The sequence below is a fragment of the Anolis carolinensis genome, chromosome 4 (genome assembly GCF_035594765.1).
Source record: "Anolis carolinensis isolate JA03-04 chromosome 4, rAnoCar3.1.pri, whole genome shotgun sequence".
In the NCBI taxonomy this organism is placed as follows: domain Eukaryota; kingdom Metazoa; phylum Chordata; class Lepidosauria; order Squamata; family Dactyloidae; genus Anolis; species Anolis carolinensis.
In genome coordinates this window covers 40696076-40713841 of record NC_085844.1, presented here as the reverse complement: position 1 = coordinate 40713841, position 17766 = coordinate 40696076, and the positions used below count along the sequence as shown (strand labels likewise).

General features: G+C 37.9%; 1 protein-coding gene across 1 annotated transcript; it reads right to left on the bottom strand.

Moving 5' to 3' along the window:
• Positions 1–1496: 1496 nt before the first annotated feature.
• Positions 1497–16599, bottom strand: lactb2 (lactamase beta 2). The gene is made up of 7 exons (XM_003219638.4): positions 16427–16599; positions 12451–12614; positions 10046–10172; positions 8441–8619; positions 4834–4982; positions 2605–2686; positions 1497–1758 (listed from the first exon to the last, which is right to left on the bottom strand). Exons 1-7 carry the CDS (start codon positions 16546–16548, stop codon positions 1715–1717), a joined length of 867 nt encoding a protein of 288 aa, XP_003219686.1. The 5' UTR covers positions 16549–16599; the 3' UTR covers positions 1497–1714.
• Positions 16600–17766: the final 1167 nt, after the last annotated feature.

Below are 17766 nucleotides of genomic sequence, written 5' to 3'. Positions count from 1 at the left end.
GAGTCAGCCAGGCTGGTATTGCTTAGGAAAGGAGTTTTCTTGAAATAGTTATCTCTTAATTGACTTGTTTGCTCTCTGTGTATCTTGGTATTTTATGTTACCATGTTTTTTATGTTACCATAGTCTGTTAGTTTTTTAAGGTGCTGTAATTTTGCTGTTGCAGACTATCATTTTTTTCAGGAGAATAAAAGTGTTAGTCTGTTGTAGCCGAAGAAACAAAATCCAAAATGTAATTCAGGGATCTGACTCAGACATCCCAACAACAGAACACTGATTGAATCAATGGAATGTACAAAAGTGTCAACATTGATTTAGAGGGCTTATTCTAGCAGAGACTAACAATTGCATTTAGGACAAAGAGTTTTGTTAATCTTTAGATACTAAACTATTTTATTATGACTAGAAGACACCAATTTCATCTATAGTTTACACATTATTTATACTTGGTGGGAGATAGTTTCCAGTTAGGCCAGATGATAGGATCAGAAAAGGTGCAGTGGCATAGGAAGGCACTTATGATAGTTGCCTGCTGGGTTTCGGCAAGATTAATTTGGAGGGTTGAGAGTTGATCATTAATGCCAATGGGTGCTTTTGGATGCAGTTCATTTGGCTCTGGAGATCTGAATTCATCTAGTCTAGCTAAACATTCCTTTATTCCATTTGCCTCTTCAGTGCTGCAGCACCTCATCTACTGTATTTTCAACGGTTAAGAGCACTGGTTCCTTTTTATATGTGCACTTGATAGCAGCAAAGTTGGGTTACTGTTATCTCAAGATAACTAACATGTGGGACCAGCTTTGCCCCCCTCCCAATATGCCAGAGACTGGTACCATATTTCTGCATATTAGCTAGAGCTGTTTATTTTCTGAAAATCTTGCCAGATTGATGGCTAATGGATTAGCACTAGTACAGGAACCACTTCTCTGAGTACCAGTAATTCATATGCGTCAATCAAAATAATACATAATCACCCTGTGTATAAGAACTACTCATCTAACCATGTTCTTACTCATGAAAAATATAAGTATTTGTGTAGGTGAGGATGAAGTATTAATGATTACCTATAACTATGTTGGGGCCCTCGGTGGTGCTGCCGATTAAACCACTGAGCTGCTGAACTTGCTGACCAAAAGATCAGTGATTTGAATCTGGGGAGCAGGGTGAGCTCCCGCTGTTATCCTCAGCTTCTGCCAACCTAGCAGTTCGAAAACAGGCAAATGTGAGTAGATCAATAGGCACTGCTCCGGCAGGAATATAATGGCACTCCATGTAGTTATGCTGGCCACATGACTTTGGAGGTGTCTACGGACAATGCTGGTTCTTCGGCTTAGAAATGGAGATGAGCACTAATCCCCAGAGTAGGACACAACTAGACTTAATGTCAGGAGAAAACCTTTACCTATAACTGTATATACGTATTTCTGATTAGCAACTATATATATGAATTTCTGTTTATTCCGTACAGCTATTTGGAAAAAAGAGCCCACAAAGTAGTCTTTATGTGAACAATTGCACTTTATTTAAATTATTTTGATGGAAGACATAATAATTTGACATTTATAGAAGTGCTCTTTTGAAATACTGTACTGAAATTCTCAAGCATCTTTTCCATTAAAAAAATATAGTTTTGACTTTTTCAATTTCATTGTTTCTAATTTCACAAAATATAGAGAAAACTATGCATGCCAACATTACACTTTATATAGGGTCATAATTATAAACTGCTTTTCCACCGGGAGCTGGGAGAATTTTCATATACTGTAACAGAAGCAAAACAAAAGTAAACAAGCATGTATGTGAAAACATTTAAAAAGAAAGTCAATGTTTTATTATAAGACATTGAGCAGAAAGCGATTAAAGCACAAGTTTGGGCTCGTATGTTTTTGTTAAAATGCTGTAGACCTCGAAGATTAGCAACATAGAAATACAGAACATTAACATTCATTTGCTCATCTGAGGGTGTTTCTGCATTGTAGAAATGCATTCTGATACTACTTTAACAGCCATGGTCAATGCTATAGAATCATGGGAGTTATAATTTTATGAGGTGTTTCACTTTCTCTGTCAAAGAGTGCTGGTGTCTCATCAAACTGCAACTGTGAGGATTTCACTGCATTGAATCGTAGCAGTTCAAGTGGTGTCAAACTGGATTAATTCTGCAGTGAAGAACTGCCCTATGTGAAAGCAGTGTACTTCAACATCAACAAGATGAATTTAATTTACCGTAATTAAAATGCTGGTGATGACATTTAAAGTCTAAATTGTTCAGTATTTGGGAGAGTGCTTCTTCCTGTATGTACCACTAGAGAGGTCTATACACTATATTTTCAGTCTACAGTATTTACATTATTTCTGTTGTTTTAAATTGATTTAATCTGCTTGTACTGATTCAGCTTTTGGGCTGTGCTGTGATCTTGTGATAACAAGACAATATACAAATACTTTAGTAGCTATACACCATACTTTTAAAAAACAAATACCTGCTATCCACAGAGGACTCTGAGAAGTTGTTTATGAATTGCTCTCTGAAAATTGGATTTATATCTATATACATATTCATTTTTAGAGTGCAACCGATGTTAGAATAAGGACAAAGGTACTTACACACTTTCCCTTCCTTTTCTAGTTTCTTCAAGTGATGTGTGAGGTTTATTTCTGCAGCTTTATGTAAATGTACAGGTGTGTCCTAGATTAAAAAAATAAAAACATATACTGGTATATAACGTATTTTGAATGTCAACATTTTATTTATACACAAGCAATTACATTAATTTTAATGAGTATTTTTAACCATAGTAATACTAAGTAGAAGAAGAATACTAAGCCCAACAAATTAAAGCACTCTTGTACATTTTCAGCTCCCCAAAAATGACATGATCTCTACATGTATTGGTAATAATATATAGGTTTGCTTAGGCTCACCAAAATGGTTTGTATTAGCGCACTGGTATCTTTGATTCTTTTTCTCTGAAAAACTGATCTCTATGTCAAATTATGAATTGCTGTTTAAAGTCTCCTCCTAGTTTCAGAAGCAGTACTGCAGTAGAGGAGAAGGAAAATCTCCAATTTTATGATTCTGGCTATTACCAATATATATTCTGCTTGTAAGATCCTACTGTTAAATATATTAAACAATATTATTTTTATCACTTTACATTACAAGTGAGTGGTCATTTCAACATTCATTCATTTAATATCCCACTTTTCTCAAAATATAAAACTGTATTAAATGGCCAATGTAGATGGCCATTTAATACAGTTTCAAACTGGTATTGAAGAAAGTGTTTTGTTGTATACAGAAAATCTTGGAATCAGTTCGAAGCCCGAATGGTGATTACAGAAACCATAGAACACTGATTTGCATTAAAAGCTTTTTCTTTTTCATGCTTTTGTGGGTGTTGGTTGCCTGGCTGAAGCTGGAATCAAACTGAGTTAAATGGACAGTATAGATGGGGCTTTGGTATGACTCACAATATGAAATAAAATCATTTATTAAACAGTTATGAATACAACCGTTTAACAATAATATGTAAAACAAAAGTTTTAAAAGGCCATTAAAATGATAAAAACACAACACTTTCCAATTGAAAGACCTTTTTAGCATTAACATTATTTGATTCCTTCATAGCATTAATATTACAGGTTTCAAGATACCATGAAATGTGTATATTTTGATTTCCAAATTAAAAGTTCTTTTTGTTGCTATTGCTATTTCAAGTTGTTCTGATTTATAGCAATCCTAAAGGGGACCTATCATGGGTTATATTCAGTTTATCAAGAGACAGTAAAAATTCTGGGACTTTTACTGGTAGTGGGTAGCATGCATCGGACAGTCTGATTTTCACACATCTGCTTTGTATTTCTATGCTTGAGTATTAGCATACAATGTTATAGTGAATCTACAACCCAGCAGAGAAATATTCTCAGATTACAATTTCCAGAATTCTCAGACAGCATGACTAATGGCCATACTGCAGCCTATAGACTCCTGTGGTTTATAGTCTGGAGAGGACTTGGGCTCTTGGCTGAGAAGTCTAAGTACCCCTAAATTAAGATTTTTATGATTCTACAGGATGGATCCATGACAGCAAAAATAGGATCATTCTATAATAATGTGCTGAGGTATATAGGGCTTTCCACGTTTTCATTTTGAGGCTGTGTAGCCACACTTCTGAGCAGCCACAGTCTCTAATATAATGCTAAGTGTAGCTCATTTCCCAGGAACCAACCAAAGTACAATGTATTTGTATAGAATGGACGGGCATTGGTTAAGTAGAAATAAGATTAATTTCTTCTTCGCATATCAATAGGTCTGATGCTATGGCATTTTTGTCACTTTGAGTTACTCGAAAGCTTACTTCTAACTAAGAAAATTTTGTCTAGGAATGTTAGTTTTGCAGAGGTACTGAGAATCCTACCACAGCAAAATAAATAGGATGATAAACAGTTGGTGGCGTGCTTTGGTCTAGTGATGACACAGTAGTGTCTCACTTATCCAACCTTCAATTATCCAACGTTCTGTATTATCTAACGCAGTCTGCTGCCCGCTTGGATCCACAGCTGTTTCTCTAGGCAGCAACGCACAATAGCAGACTTGTAAAACATGATGCTTTGGTGCTTAATTTGTAAAATCATAACATAATTTGAGGTTTAATAGGCTTTTCCTTAATCCCGCCTTATTATCCAACATTTTCGCTTATCCAATGTTCTGCCAGCCTATTTAATTTGGATAAGTGAGACTCTACTGTACTATGTTTCTTGTCATAAAAATGGTTTCTTATCAACTACTATTTGTATTGCCACTGTTTCCACTGTCAAAAGTGTTTCAGTTACCTTATATACAATTTTCACAAGTTCATCTGCTCTGAGAGATTTTCCAGCGTTCTCTTGCAAGACACTTAAAATTTGCTGCTCACGTGCATTTCTGTGAGCAATATATTCTTGGATTTTAGCTCTGGCCTCTTTTATTACTGGACCATGTCCTGTAATGGAAGGAAAAGGTTTGTTTATACAACAAGATTAGCATGGGGGGAAAGAAGACACGGTGGTTCCAAACAGCAAACAAATTACAGTGTTCCCTCACTTATTGCTGGGGTTAGGTTCCAGGACCACCCGCAATAAGTGAAAATCCGCGAAGTAGGGACACTGTATTTATTTTAATGTTTATACATTATTTTAGTAGTTTTTTTTTAATACTGGAATATTTGCTTTTATTTATGTATTTATTTTATTTAAATTATTGAATTTTACATATTCAGTACTTAAAACTTATAAATTCTTTAACATATTTGCAATACAGAGTTATGTATATCATAGCTCCTATGGTATTTTCACTCTCTAACTATATTACATACTCATATTATTTACCTTTTGTTACCCTTCACCTAGTGCTATCCCTTCACCCCAGACCAGCCAATTACAATATTTATTTCCAAAATTCCATTGTTTCTTTTACAGGTTTTTCCCCCTTTCCTTCTACGTATACAAACTCTATAAATTTTTCCCATATCTTCCCAAAATCATCCTTTTTTAATAACCCTCTTTTAATTTTAATATTACATGTCAATTTATCATTTATCACAATATCCCAAACCTCCTTATACCATTCTTCCAATTGGCACTCCTCCCTTCCTTTCCATTTTTTGGCTATTAATAATCTTGCTGCTGTTACCAAGTTGGCGATTAGTTCTTTTAACTCTTTTGATATTTGAATATTATCCATTAATGACAACAGTGCTATTTCAGGCGTTCCTATTATTTCTGTTTTGGTGATTCCCTTTATTTCTTTAAAAACGTTCTCCGAAAATTTTTGAACATATTTACAGGACCACCACATATGTATATATGTACTGATTTCCTGACAGCCCCTCCAGCACTGCTTAGAGTATTTCTTATCAATTTGATTTAATCTAACTGGTGTGAGGTACCATCTCCAAACCACTTTATAATAATTCTCTTTTATTCTTATAGACATGTTTTTTAATATACGCTTATTCCACATTTCTTTCCAGATTTGAGGGTGTATTTCCTTATTGCAATCTAACTCCCACATTTCTTATTTTATTTTAGTAGTTATACACTATGTAAAGTCTTTATCAACCAATCGTGTGTTGATAAATCGCCTCCTTCTTCTCCCGTTGCTGCTTGGGCTCCATTTCTCTCTCTTTAGCTTCTCCTTCCTCCCTTCCTTAGGCTGTAAATTGTAATTTTTTATAATTTATAATAGTCTTTTAGAGTTTATTGAAAACCGCGAAACAGCGAATCCGCGAAAAGTGAACCGCGAAGTACTGAGGGAACACTGTACACATATTCGACTACTGGAAATGTTTATTGGGCTGTTCAAAGTAGGTAGAATATCACATAAAAAGAATGATCCCTGAGCATACATTAATAAATACACGAATAGCCTTGGACCTTACTCATGAAACAGTATATATGAGATTTCCATAAAATTAAACATTTTAATGAAAGAAAATTAAGGCAATTTTATAACAAAGAAGTCCCTCATTTGTGAGATTCACTATCTTAATATTATATCTTCCATTGTACATTGCAGTTGAGCATTAAACTATGAATAGAAATATACAGGCAGTCCCCGAGTTACAAACATTTGACTTGCAAATGATTAACTGTTAAGAACGGGGGTAAGACAACAGAAAGTGAGAGAAATTACCCATAGGAAGGGAAATTTACAATTCATGTTTCCATAAAAAGCCAGATTTTTCAAAATTCAGTTATCACATGGACAGAAAGTGAGGTGAAATCTTCTGAACAGGGGCACAGACAGCAAAACAAATGCAATAGAGATGTTAACCCTTTCCTATGCTATCCAAAGCTATGTATATCTATTTGGCTGGAGTTACACTTAAAAAATAGGGAGCCACTGTGGAGCAGTGGGTTAAACCCTTGTGCCAGCTGGACTGCTGACCTAAAGGTTGGGTTGCTGATCTGAAGGTTGCCGGCTTGAATCCGCAAGACATAGTGAGCTCCCATCTGTCAGCTCTAGCTTGTGGGGACATGAAAGAAGCTTCCCAGCAGGATGGTAACACATCCGGGCGTCCCGTGGGCAATGTCTCTGTAGCGGGCCAATTCTCTCACACCAGAAGCAACTTACAGTATGTTCTCAAGTCGCTTCTGACACGATAAAAAAACCTTTAAAAATGTACCTGTTCTAACTTGCCAACAAATTTAACCTAAGAACAAGCCTTGTTTGCGGGGCTGTAGCCAAGGACGGAGGGGGGGGGGAGGTTACGGGTTCACCCCCCCCCCCCCCAAATTTTTCAGGTTTTTAAAAGAACCAGGTTTACTCATGAATTTATTTATTTACAACATTTATACCCCACCCTTCTCACCCGAATTTTAACTGGTTAACCAAATCCCCATAAGTGTCCACTAAAGTTTATATGTCTTGAGTGTCCATTGAAGTTTATTGATACAACCTGATTTCTAAATGGAACTACTCTTCGTGATTGGCTAAAATAAAGTCCCCCCCCCCCAAATTTTTCTGTCTATGGCCCTGCTTGTTTGTAACATGGGGACTGCCTGTATAGTTGAAGGGAAATGGAAGCCCTCTAGTGGACAAAATACATTTCACAAATCACTATTCACTTTTAGTCATGGTTGCATGACCCAGTCTAGCATAATAATTTGGGATCACAATTCTGGAGACCAGGATTCATATTCTGCCTCAGCCATGAAAATCCACTGGGTGATCTTGGGCAACTCACACTCAGTCTTAGAAAACCTGTGATAGGTTTGCATTAGGTTTTCCATAGTCAAAAACAACTTGAATGAACAAAAGCGACAACACGCTTTCAAATTGCCCATCTCCTTATGACAACGCCATACATTTCATAAAGTATTCTTAGGAGATGAACACACAGAAGTGGTGTGCCATTGCCTTCCTCTGAAATACAGCCTATAACACCTGATGTGTACGAAAGGGAAAACTACATCACACACACACACAAATGTAAAAGAACTGAATCAGTGTTTTGGTTTCATTGAAAAGTAGCTTTTCATGGTAGGGGGAAAAGGGATGTAGGTTGAATAAATCTTTAGAGCTTGGAAAAGTTATTTTCTTCCTTAATTTTACAGAATTCCTTGCCTATCTCGGACACTGGCTCAGGGAATCTGGGAATTGTAGTTCAAACAATTTATCAAGGACGTATCCCAGTAATAAAGGCTACTAAAAGGGAATAAAATGCTCGGCAAGTCCAGGCTCCAGCTCGTTATGCATAGAAAAATATCACAAAAGCAGGAGCCCTCTTCTATTCCTGCTGAAAGGAGCCATGAAAGGGCAATGATTTACAAAGGGATCAGAGGGCTCTGGTGATGCACAGCAAGACATGCAGGATTTCGTACAGCAGTTCTGGCAGTGAGAGTTATAAAACGGGGAAATGAGACTGTAGCAGCTGCTCAAATCAAAAGTATTACTAACCAGGATATATTAAATCAGCTTTCATTTCCAGTAGTTTTTCCAAAGATTTCATGTAATCATAAAGATCTTCAAACACAGCTGTTCCTTCCCCTAAAATACAATCTCCAGAAAATACTGCATTTTCTTCAAGGAGATGTAAAACCATATGATCGTCTGTATGCCCAGGTGTATATAAAACTCTGTGAAAAATGGCAGAAAAAGTACAAACTTTTATTTTTTCAACATTACACCTTCTACAATAAAGCATGCAGACACCTAGCAAAAACAATAAAGATTTTTGTAAAGCACAAAACAGTAACTGGATCTTGTAAAGAATTGGTAATTATATGAGCTAACATTATTTTTATCAGAATTCTTAAAAAAAATCCACAGCACAGATAAAATCAGTAAGCCAAAGTAAGCCGATTTGAGTCTCCTTTGTAGAGAAAAGCAGGGTATAACAAGCAGGGTATAATAACAATAGCAACAACAAGAATAGCTGTTTAAACAGGAAAGAGCTTGTGCATTTCGGAAATACTGTACTACTACTACTACTACTACTACTATTTTATTCATGTATTTCTCTCTTTGACAATGGGACTCATAGTGGCTAAAACATATTAGAGTCAGTAAAAGTATAAATATAAGACGTAAACAATTAAGCCCTTTATAATTTAAAAGCAGTAAACATTAAAATATTAAAATGCATGAACATTAATTACAAGTATCAATTTAATTAAAATTAACTCTACAAATGCTTAATTTTTAAAATACCAACACTCCACAGCATTAAAAGCCCAACCTTCATCAGTAAGTAATAGATCGGTAGCACAAAAATATTTTGACCTGCTAGTGGAAGGAGAACACAGATGGGGCCGTCCTGACCTTTCTGGAGAGAAAGTAGTAGAGATGAGTTAAACATATCTCCTTGGAAACATTATAAAGACCTGTTATTGGCACCAAGAAAGAGCTCTCTTGTCTCTGCTAAACACACTTCTGATGCTGGCCAGACAGCATCTAAAGATCTGGGTTGGCCTCTATGTGAGAAGCTACCCTCCAGGAAGGGAAGCTCTTAAGCCATTTAGGACTTTAAAACATCCTAACATTGGAGCGTGTTCATAAAATATATTAATAGCCTGTAAACATTTTGTAAATGCTCCCTAAACCCAGAGGTTGGAAATGCTAAAGTCTTCAACAAGCATGACCCATGTGGGAACTTTCCCAGGCTCTGCCTATAACTGTTTCTGGCCAGCGGTGCGGTTACTTCTCCAACCAGGTGATGTTCTCACAGTACATCATGATAACATAAACAAGTTGCAACTAAGACATAAAAGTTATATTACTATGTAGTTGAATGCAAAAGGAAGACATGTATCAGCAAATAGAATGAGACACACTGCTATCCTAAGCATTGGGTTTTGTGAATTGGGGAGCCTAAAGACAACATACTAAGAGCTCTATGTGAGCTCTCATGATGGCCATATAAAATATATGAATATGTTTATAGCCCCACCTTCATGCACAATATCATATGACTTTATAAATATAAAATACACAAGGTAATGTTAAAAACCTTGCAGATGAAAACCCCCCTTCATATACAAAATATGCAAAAGTAATGTTTACCTGAGGGTTGCTCCTTCTGTCTTTAAGACATCTCCATCTCTCAGGTATGCATATTTTTGTTTTCCTTCTCCTATTACTTCTTCACAATGGGGGTTACGTGGCAGTTTACTGATGCAATACTCAGTAGCTATTGTTAAAAGCAAAGAAAACTTTTCACATCACATTTAGCAGTAGTTAAGTTACATGTCAGTAAAAAAGCTTCTTGACCAAAATTATTATATTATGCTATTTTTATCTTAATTATTCAGAAACATCTGTTTTGTTCTTGTAGGAGTGATATTGCTTCAATATGTCACTTGGATACATGCCTCTCAAACATCAATAAAAATACAGATCCAGTGCACATCTGTTTATAAATTGGAGACACAAAATTGATCAGTTCCAAGAGCTCATAACCACACTTTCTTTTGTAAAGATCTCAAAGAAAAATATTTAGATCTTTCCACCTGGTAGCATAGTGTATAAAAACAGAAAAATGCATTATATGTTACTAATATGTTTCTTTCTTTGGATATGGGACCCGACAGCTTGCAAAAGGTTTAAAACAAGATATAGCTAAAATCCAACTGAAAATCCAAACATTTTGGATAATGGATGTGCTAAACCTGTACTAAAAAACTTCTGGTAGGACAAATTATGAAGTAATGTGTGCCATGTCTCTTTCATCACAACTTATGGACAGCATATTTGTTTCAAAGCAAATTTTAAAATCTACAACCAGTGAATAGGATGCGAATCACTGCACTTTCAAAGTTAAAGAATTAATGTCTAGGAACACAACTACTTCATTAATTGAGGTATAGGAGCCATGGTAGTACAATAGGTTAAACTCTTGTGCTGGCTGGACTGCTGACTTGAAGGTTGGGTTGCTGATTTGAATTCTCAAGATGGGGTGAGCTCCTGTCTGTCAGCTCTAGCTTGTGGGGACACGAGAGATGCCTCCCAGCAGGATGGTAACACATCTGGGCATCCCCTAGGCAACGTCTCTGTAGACAGCCAATTCTCTTACACCAGAAGCGACTTGCAGTATATTCTCAAGTCTCTTCTGACACAATTAAAAAACCCGAGGTATACCTGTATAGCAAAGAACTGTATTTTAATGGTCCTCACAATTCTCAAATATTTATCTTGCTGATAGTGTTATAATGGCAAATTTGATGTGCTCATTGTAGCACTTTTATAGACACTCCTGCAGTTAAAACTATAGACAGCTACCATATATGCTGATGTATAAGTTGACCTCATATAAGTTGATGTATAAGTTGAAGACAGGTTTGGGGACCAACATTGTGGGTTTTGGTGTAACCTGGGAATAAGTCAAGTGTCATTCCACAGAGAGGGGAAAGCACCAGTGTCGCATCAGGAGGCCACTTCCCCCTGGTCACTTCTGTCATCTCCACCTAGGCCAGTGGTTCTCAATCTGGGGTCCCCATATGTTTTTGGCTTTCAATTCCCAGAAATCATAACAGCTGGTAAACTGGCTGGGATTTCTGGGAATCCCAGGTTGAGAGCCACTGACCTAGGCATTTAAAAAGGTCAGAAGCAGTATTGCAGAAGAAAGAGTAGAGGAACTTGGTGCTTCTTTTAGGTTCTAATGGGATGGACTGAGCGCTCACCTTTTGCCACTCAATTCATAGAAGGGGAGGGTTCCTTTTTTTATAACAGTTTAAGACACAGTGCTCACACTGACCGATGGTTAAGTCAATCCAGTTTTCTAGACTTATCCATGAGTTTAGCAGGCATGGGCAAACTTCAACCCTCCAGGTGTTTTGGACTTCAACAGCTGATAGGTTGGTAGGAATTGTGGGAGGTGAAATCCAAAACACCTGGAAGGCCAAAGTTCGCCCATGTCTGGTATATAGGCTGGTATGTTGATCTTTATCAACAAAGCAATATGTTTTTGAGACAGATCAGGAATAGGGCTTCTGCAAAACCAATGAATTTTAATTTCTCACTGAAGGCCAAGGCATTTTAAGTTGAACTGATATACTGTTGCTGGGAAAATCCATTTTGCTCCAATAACTGTAAAGACTGCAGCTAAGCAGAGAGGGAAGTGGTAAGTTTGAGAAGGGCAGGAGAGAACACCACTGTCCCCGATAACCAACCCTATCTGTTCCTGCCAGCTATGGCTCCACTACAATCTTGCTTCTTGTTTTTAATTTTGTTCACACACAAAAGTGAACTGCTGGCCCAAAATACAAGCTCATTCCAAATCTGGATGACGGAAGTAGGAGTTTCCCAGTACACAGTGAGCATAGTGTGGGCAATGCTTCAACTGCTATTCCTTCTATGCTTTTCTGCTATGCAAGAGAGTCAAAGTTCTTTCTGCTGAAACTACTAACAAACTTTTCTTGATACATAATGTACACATATTCAATTTTAAAAAAAAGATAACAAATACTTACTAGCGGGGATGTTTTTACAAATATCAGGAATGCCTCCAGTGTGGTCAGGGTGCCAATGGGTTACCAAAATTTCCTGGATTGAGATGCTGAATTCAGTAAGTGCTTGTTTCAAACAGCTAATATATTCGGGGATGGAGGGTTCACCTGTATCAATAAGTATCCTCCTAGCAGCAAGATAAGACACCATGAACAAAAGTCAAGTAATGGTTAATAAAAACTAAACTAAGACTGACCTTTAGTCTGATGCACTTGAAACAAAAGTCTCACATGACATAGGAAAAAATATTTCCAGAATGTTGCAATCTGTTTGGGTGTCAGATTAATGCAATGTGACACCACTTTAACAGCCATGGCTCAAGGTTATGGAATCATGGGAATTGTAGTTTTGCAAGGACTTCAGCCTTCTATGCCAAAGAGTGCAGGTGCTTCATCAAACTACAAATCCTATGATTCCATAGCATTGAGCGATGACCATTAAAGTGGTGTCAAACTGCATTCATTCTACAGTATACATGCACTCTTTGTATAAAATGGGAATATATTAAAAACTGCATTGTTTCCCTTGAAAACATATATTGTTGGAAATGACAACCTTCTTCAAGCCTTCTCCAATAATGTTTATCTATGATCCTGTAGCTTATTGTTTGTATATATGTTTTGGTATGCAGCTTTCTTTACTCTATGGTTCATGAGAAGTTATAAAAGGGGCTGCAGACCACATGATCACTACAGACAGACTGCAGACTACTTCAGACCTTAGATCACACACGTGCTTGCTGTTTTTGCTGTAAGAGATGTTCTGCCGGATGGCACAGACAATTATATTAAACATATCTGAAACTGGACTGATAAATTTTGTACCTGTGCATGTTGAATACATGAAAGTTGTGAGTAAACCAAATATGCTATTTTTTTTCAAAGTTTACTTCATTTTTGTCTCTTGAGTGCCTGATATAAAGCAAGTTGTTTTATGGGAATGTATATATATATATTGGGCACTGAAAAACACATCTAAAGCTTTGCTGTTTTTATGCAGTGGCAAATCTCCGTCTTTCTAACAGATCAGAAATAACAGATTACTCAGCCTAACAACTGAAAACCATTGCCTTGCATAATTATATCTGGTTGTATACCAGCCCTCTCCATCCTGTCTTTTAGGAAAAAAACTTAAGACATGGTTATGGGATCAAGCATTTGAGCAATAATTATAGGAGTGCAATAATTGAGAACTTTTAAAGTGTTGACTAATAGATTGATTCTGTTCTATGATTTTGAACTTGCATGATTTTAATTGCTGTTTTAATAATTTATGTTTTAATATTTGGTTTTGATTGTAATTGTTATTTTTGGAACTTGTATGTCAGGCATTGAATTTCTGCCGATTGTGCGGCTGCTCTGAGTCCCCTTTGGGGTGTGAAGGGCATGATATAAGTATGGGAAATAAAGAAAGAAATAAGGTTCTATTCTAAAGGGTTTTTGTCTCTTCTTTGAAAGGTCATGCTTTTCTAAAAGGTTGTGATCTCCAAAAGATTATGAATGACATTTCCCAAAAGATATGATTATGCCATATTCATAATGTGTCCAATTCAGCAGAGGATGGGAGTCTTCATCTTTCCAGACATTAGGATTTCCACCTAATGGGAAGGAACTATACAAACTGTGAAACACCTACACTGTAAAATTAATGCAGTTTGGCACCACTTGAACTGCGATGGTTCCATGACAAGAGTCCATAGCATGGCGCCATAGAGGTACAAGTGGTGTTGAAGTGCATTAATTCAGTGTTTCCCAAACTTTACTCTTCCAGGTTGCTGTGAGTTTTCCGGGCTGTATGGACATGTTCCAGAAGCATTCTCTCCTGACATTTTGCCCACATCTATGGCAGGCATCCTCAGAGGTTGTTGAGGTCTGTTGGAAACTAAGCAAGTGAGGTTTGTAGCAGTTCAATAAATGGTATTTACGAATTTAGCAAAATAACACAATGAATTGAAAACATTGACTGTAAAAACACTGACTACTAAAAATTGACTACAAATAAAGATAGAATTGCATAAAATGAACGTACAGTAACAACACTGTCAGAAGTTAAATCCGTAAAAAGTTCAGTACTGTGAAGATTTTTTTAAAATCTGTGATAGTTGTCTGTTTAGAGAAACAGCTGTGGAACCGGGCGGGAGGCAGACTGCATTGGATAATACAAACGTTGGATGAGAGAAGGTTGGATAAGCAAAGCTCTACTGTAAATCTGGCTACTAGTATTAAAAAACTCTAGAATCAGGACAATAAATAAAGAACAACACTCTGAAAACAGGGGAATTCCAGACAGGAAACAATCAGGGCCAGCTACGGTAACACCTCCCAACAAAGGATTACCCCAGGCAGGAAGCAGCCAGGCCTGGAAGCTGCAAGGCTTTTCAATGCTAATCACGGTGAATAATTGCAACATTCACACCTGCCTCCAACAAACAAGAGTTCTTTCTCCCACCCTGAACATTATTCCAAAGATACAGTAGAGTCTCACTTATCCAACACTCGCTTATCCAACGTTCCGGATTATCCAACGCAATTTTGTAGTCAATGTTTTCAATACATCATGATAATACAGTAATTACTAAATACCGTTTCCCCTAAAATAAGACATTCCCAGAAAATAAGACCTAGTAGAGGTTTTGCTGAATTGCTAAATATAAGGCCTCTCCCGGAAGACCTAGCAAAGTTTTTGTTTGGAAGCATGCTCGCCGAACAGAACACCAGAGCATGCAGGATCTGTAAATGTACATACCATAGAGTGTTGTGCATGGAAATATTGGTAGTAACAAGAAATTCTTTATAGGTTTCACAGTTTGTCTGGTTATGCTGGTTTGTGATGACAACTACTGTACAGTATATAATAAATGTTCATTTTTTTGTTCAACAATAAATGTTAATTCTTCTTCATGGAAAAATAAGACATCCCCTGAAAATAAGACCTAGCGCATCTTTGGGAGCAAAAATTAATATAAGACACTGTCTTATTTTCAGGGAAACACGGTAGCATTACTGTGTATTGAACTACTTTTTCTGTCAAATTTGTTGTATAACATGATGTTTTGGTGCTTAATTTGTAAAATCATAACCTAATTTGATGTTTAATAGGCTTTTACTTAATCTCTCCTTATTATCCAACATATTTGCTTATCCAACGTTCTGCTGGCCCGTTTACGTTGGATAAGCGAGACTCTACTGTATATAATAACCCTGGTGGCACAGTGTGTTAAAGCGCTGAGCTGCTGAACTTGCGGACCAAAAGGTCCCAGGTTCAAATCCCAGGAGCGGAATGAGCGCCCGCTTTTAGCCCCAGCTCCTGCCAACCTAGCAGTTCGAAAACATGCAAATGTGAGTAGATCAATAGGTACCGCTCCGGCGGGAAGGTGAAAGGCTCCATGCAGTCATGCCACATGTCATGCCTTGGAGGTGTCTATGGACAACGCCGGCTCTTCGGCTTAGAAATGGAGATGAGCACCAACCCCCAGAGTCGGACACGACTGGACTTAACGTCAGGGGAAACCTTTACCTTATATAAACCCCATTTGTCTAGTTTCCAACAGACTTCAACAACCTCTGAGGATGCCTGCCATAGGTGCAGGCGAAACGCCAGGAGAGAATGCTTCCGGAACATGGCCACACAGCCGGGAAACCCACAGCAACGCTGTGATTCCGGCCATGAAAGCGTTCGACAACACATTGACGTTTCAGACTACAGCTCCCAGAATTCCTTGCTGTTGGTCAAACTGAAGGAGGCTTCTGGGAGTTGGAGTCCAAAATGGCTGAAGAGCCAAGGGGGGCGTTTGGGTGACCCAGGGACTGCTGGCAAACGAAGTACTTCGTTTGCCAGCAATCCCTGGGTCACCCAAACGCCCCCCTTGGCTCTTCAGCCATTTTGGATTCTCCAAGTCGTTTGTTGTCCTTTGGGGATGTCGGCGGGGGTGCTCCGTACCTGGGCCCGGTGCCCACCAGGTATGTGTTGGTGCCCTGCAGGGTCATGGGCCCCGGGTTGCAGCCCAGCACACGCACCACCCGCGCGGAGAGACGCTCCACCCGTGGAAGGACCGACAACATCCTCGCCCCCTTCGTTGGACCAGCGCTCGAATGGGAGGGAAGGAGAGGGGCGGTGACGAAGGAGCTCCCCGCGCCATAGAGCTACGAAAGGCAAAAAGAACAGAACTCAACCAGCAAGACGGAACTTCGAGGTCTCCTTCGCTCTCTCTCCTCCCAAGCGAAAAGTGGGAGCTGAGTTGTTGAAGGCTTTCATGGCCGGAATCATTGGGTTGCTGTGAGTTTTTCGGACTGTATGGCCATCTTCCAGGAGCATTCTCTCCTGACGTTTCTCCCGCATCTATGGCAGGCATCCACAAAGGTTGTGAGATCAGTTGGAAACTAGTCAAGTGGGGTTTAATATACAGTAGAGTCTCACTTATCCAACATAAACGGGCCGGCAGAACGTTGGATAAGCGAATATGTTGGATAATAAGGAGGGATTAAGGAAAAGCCTTAAACATCAAATTAGGTTATGATTTTACAAATTAAGCATCAAAACATCATGTTATACAACAAATTTTACAGAAAAAGTAGTTCAATATGCAGTAATGTTATGTTGTAATTACTGCATTTATGAATTTAGCACCAAAATATCACGATGTATTGAAAACATTGACTACAAAAATGCATTGGATATTCCAGAACGTTGGATAAGTGAGTGTTGTGCATAACTTGGATGACTTTTTATTTATGAGGAAGTCTGGATCTGGAGAATGCAAATTTCTTTTGCATTCTTTTCAGGAATTTGCTGACCAGTTAGGGGTTCCCTTAGCCCCTGAAAAAACAGGGCCCGGCTACTAAATTGACCTTTTTGGGTATTGAGCTTGATACAGTTCAGCAAGCTTCTAGTTTACCCAGGGAGAAGGTCTTAAATTTAATGGATAGGATTCAAGCTTTTGTTACCCGTAACAAGGCCACATTACGTGAGTTCCAGGAAATTATTGGACATTTAAATATGCACTCAGAGATAAAAAACAAATAAACTCTTCTTTGAAAAATAACGTATCTTGTCTAGTTATAAACATCTTGTATTAATTCAACACACAGGCACATTTCTTATTGAAGTTCAGTTACAGATAGGATGTAGCTTCTCTTTGTTGAGTACACAGAGTATCATTCTTAATCAATAATCCATGGTCTTTAAATATAATTGTACTCACTGAAGTCCATAAGCATACTTCTATATTCACGTCCAAACATGCATCCACTTCCACTGAGATCTGGACGCATACATGCATC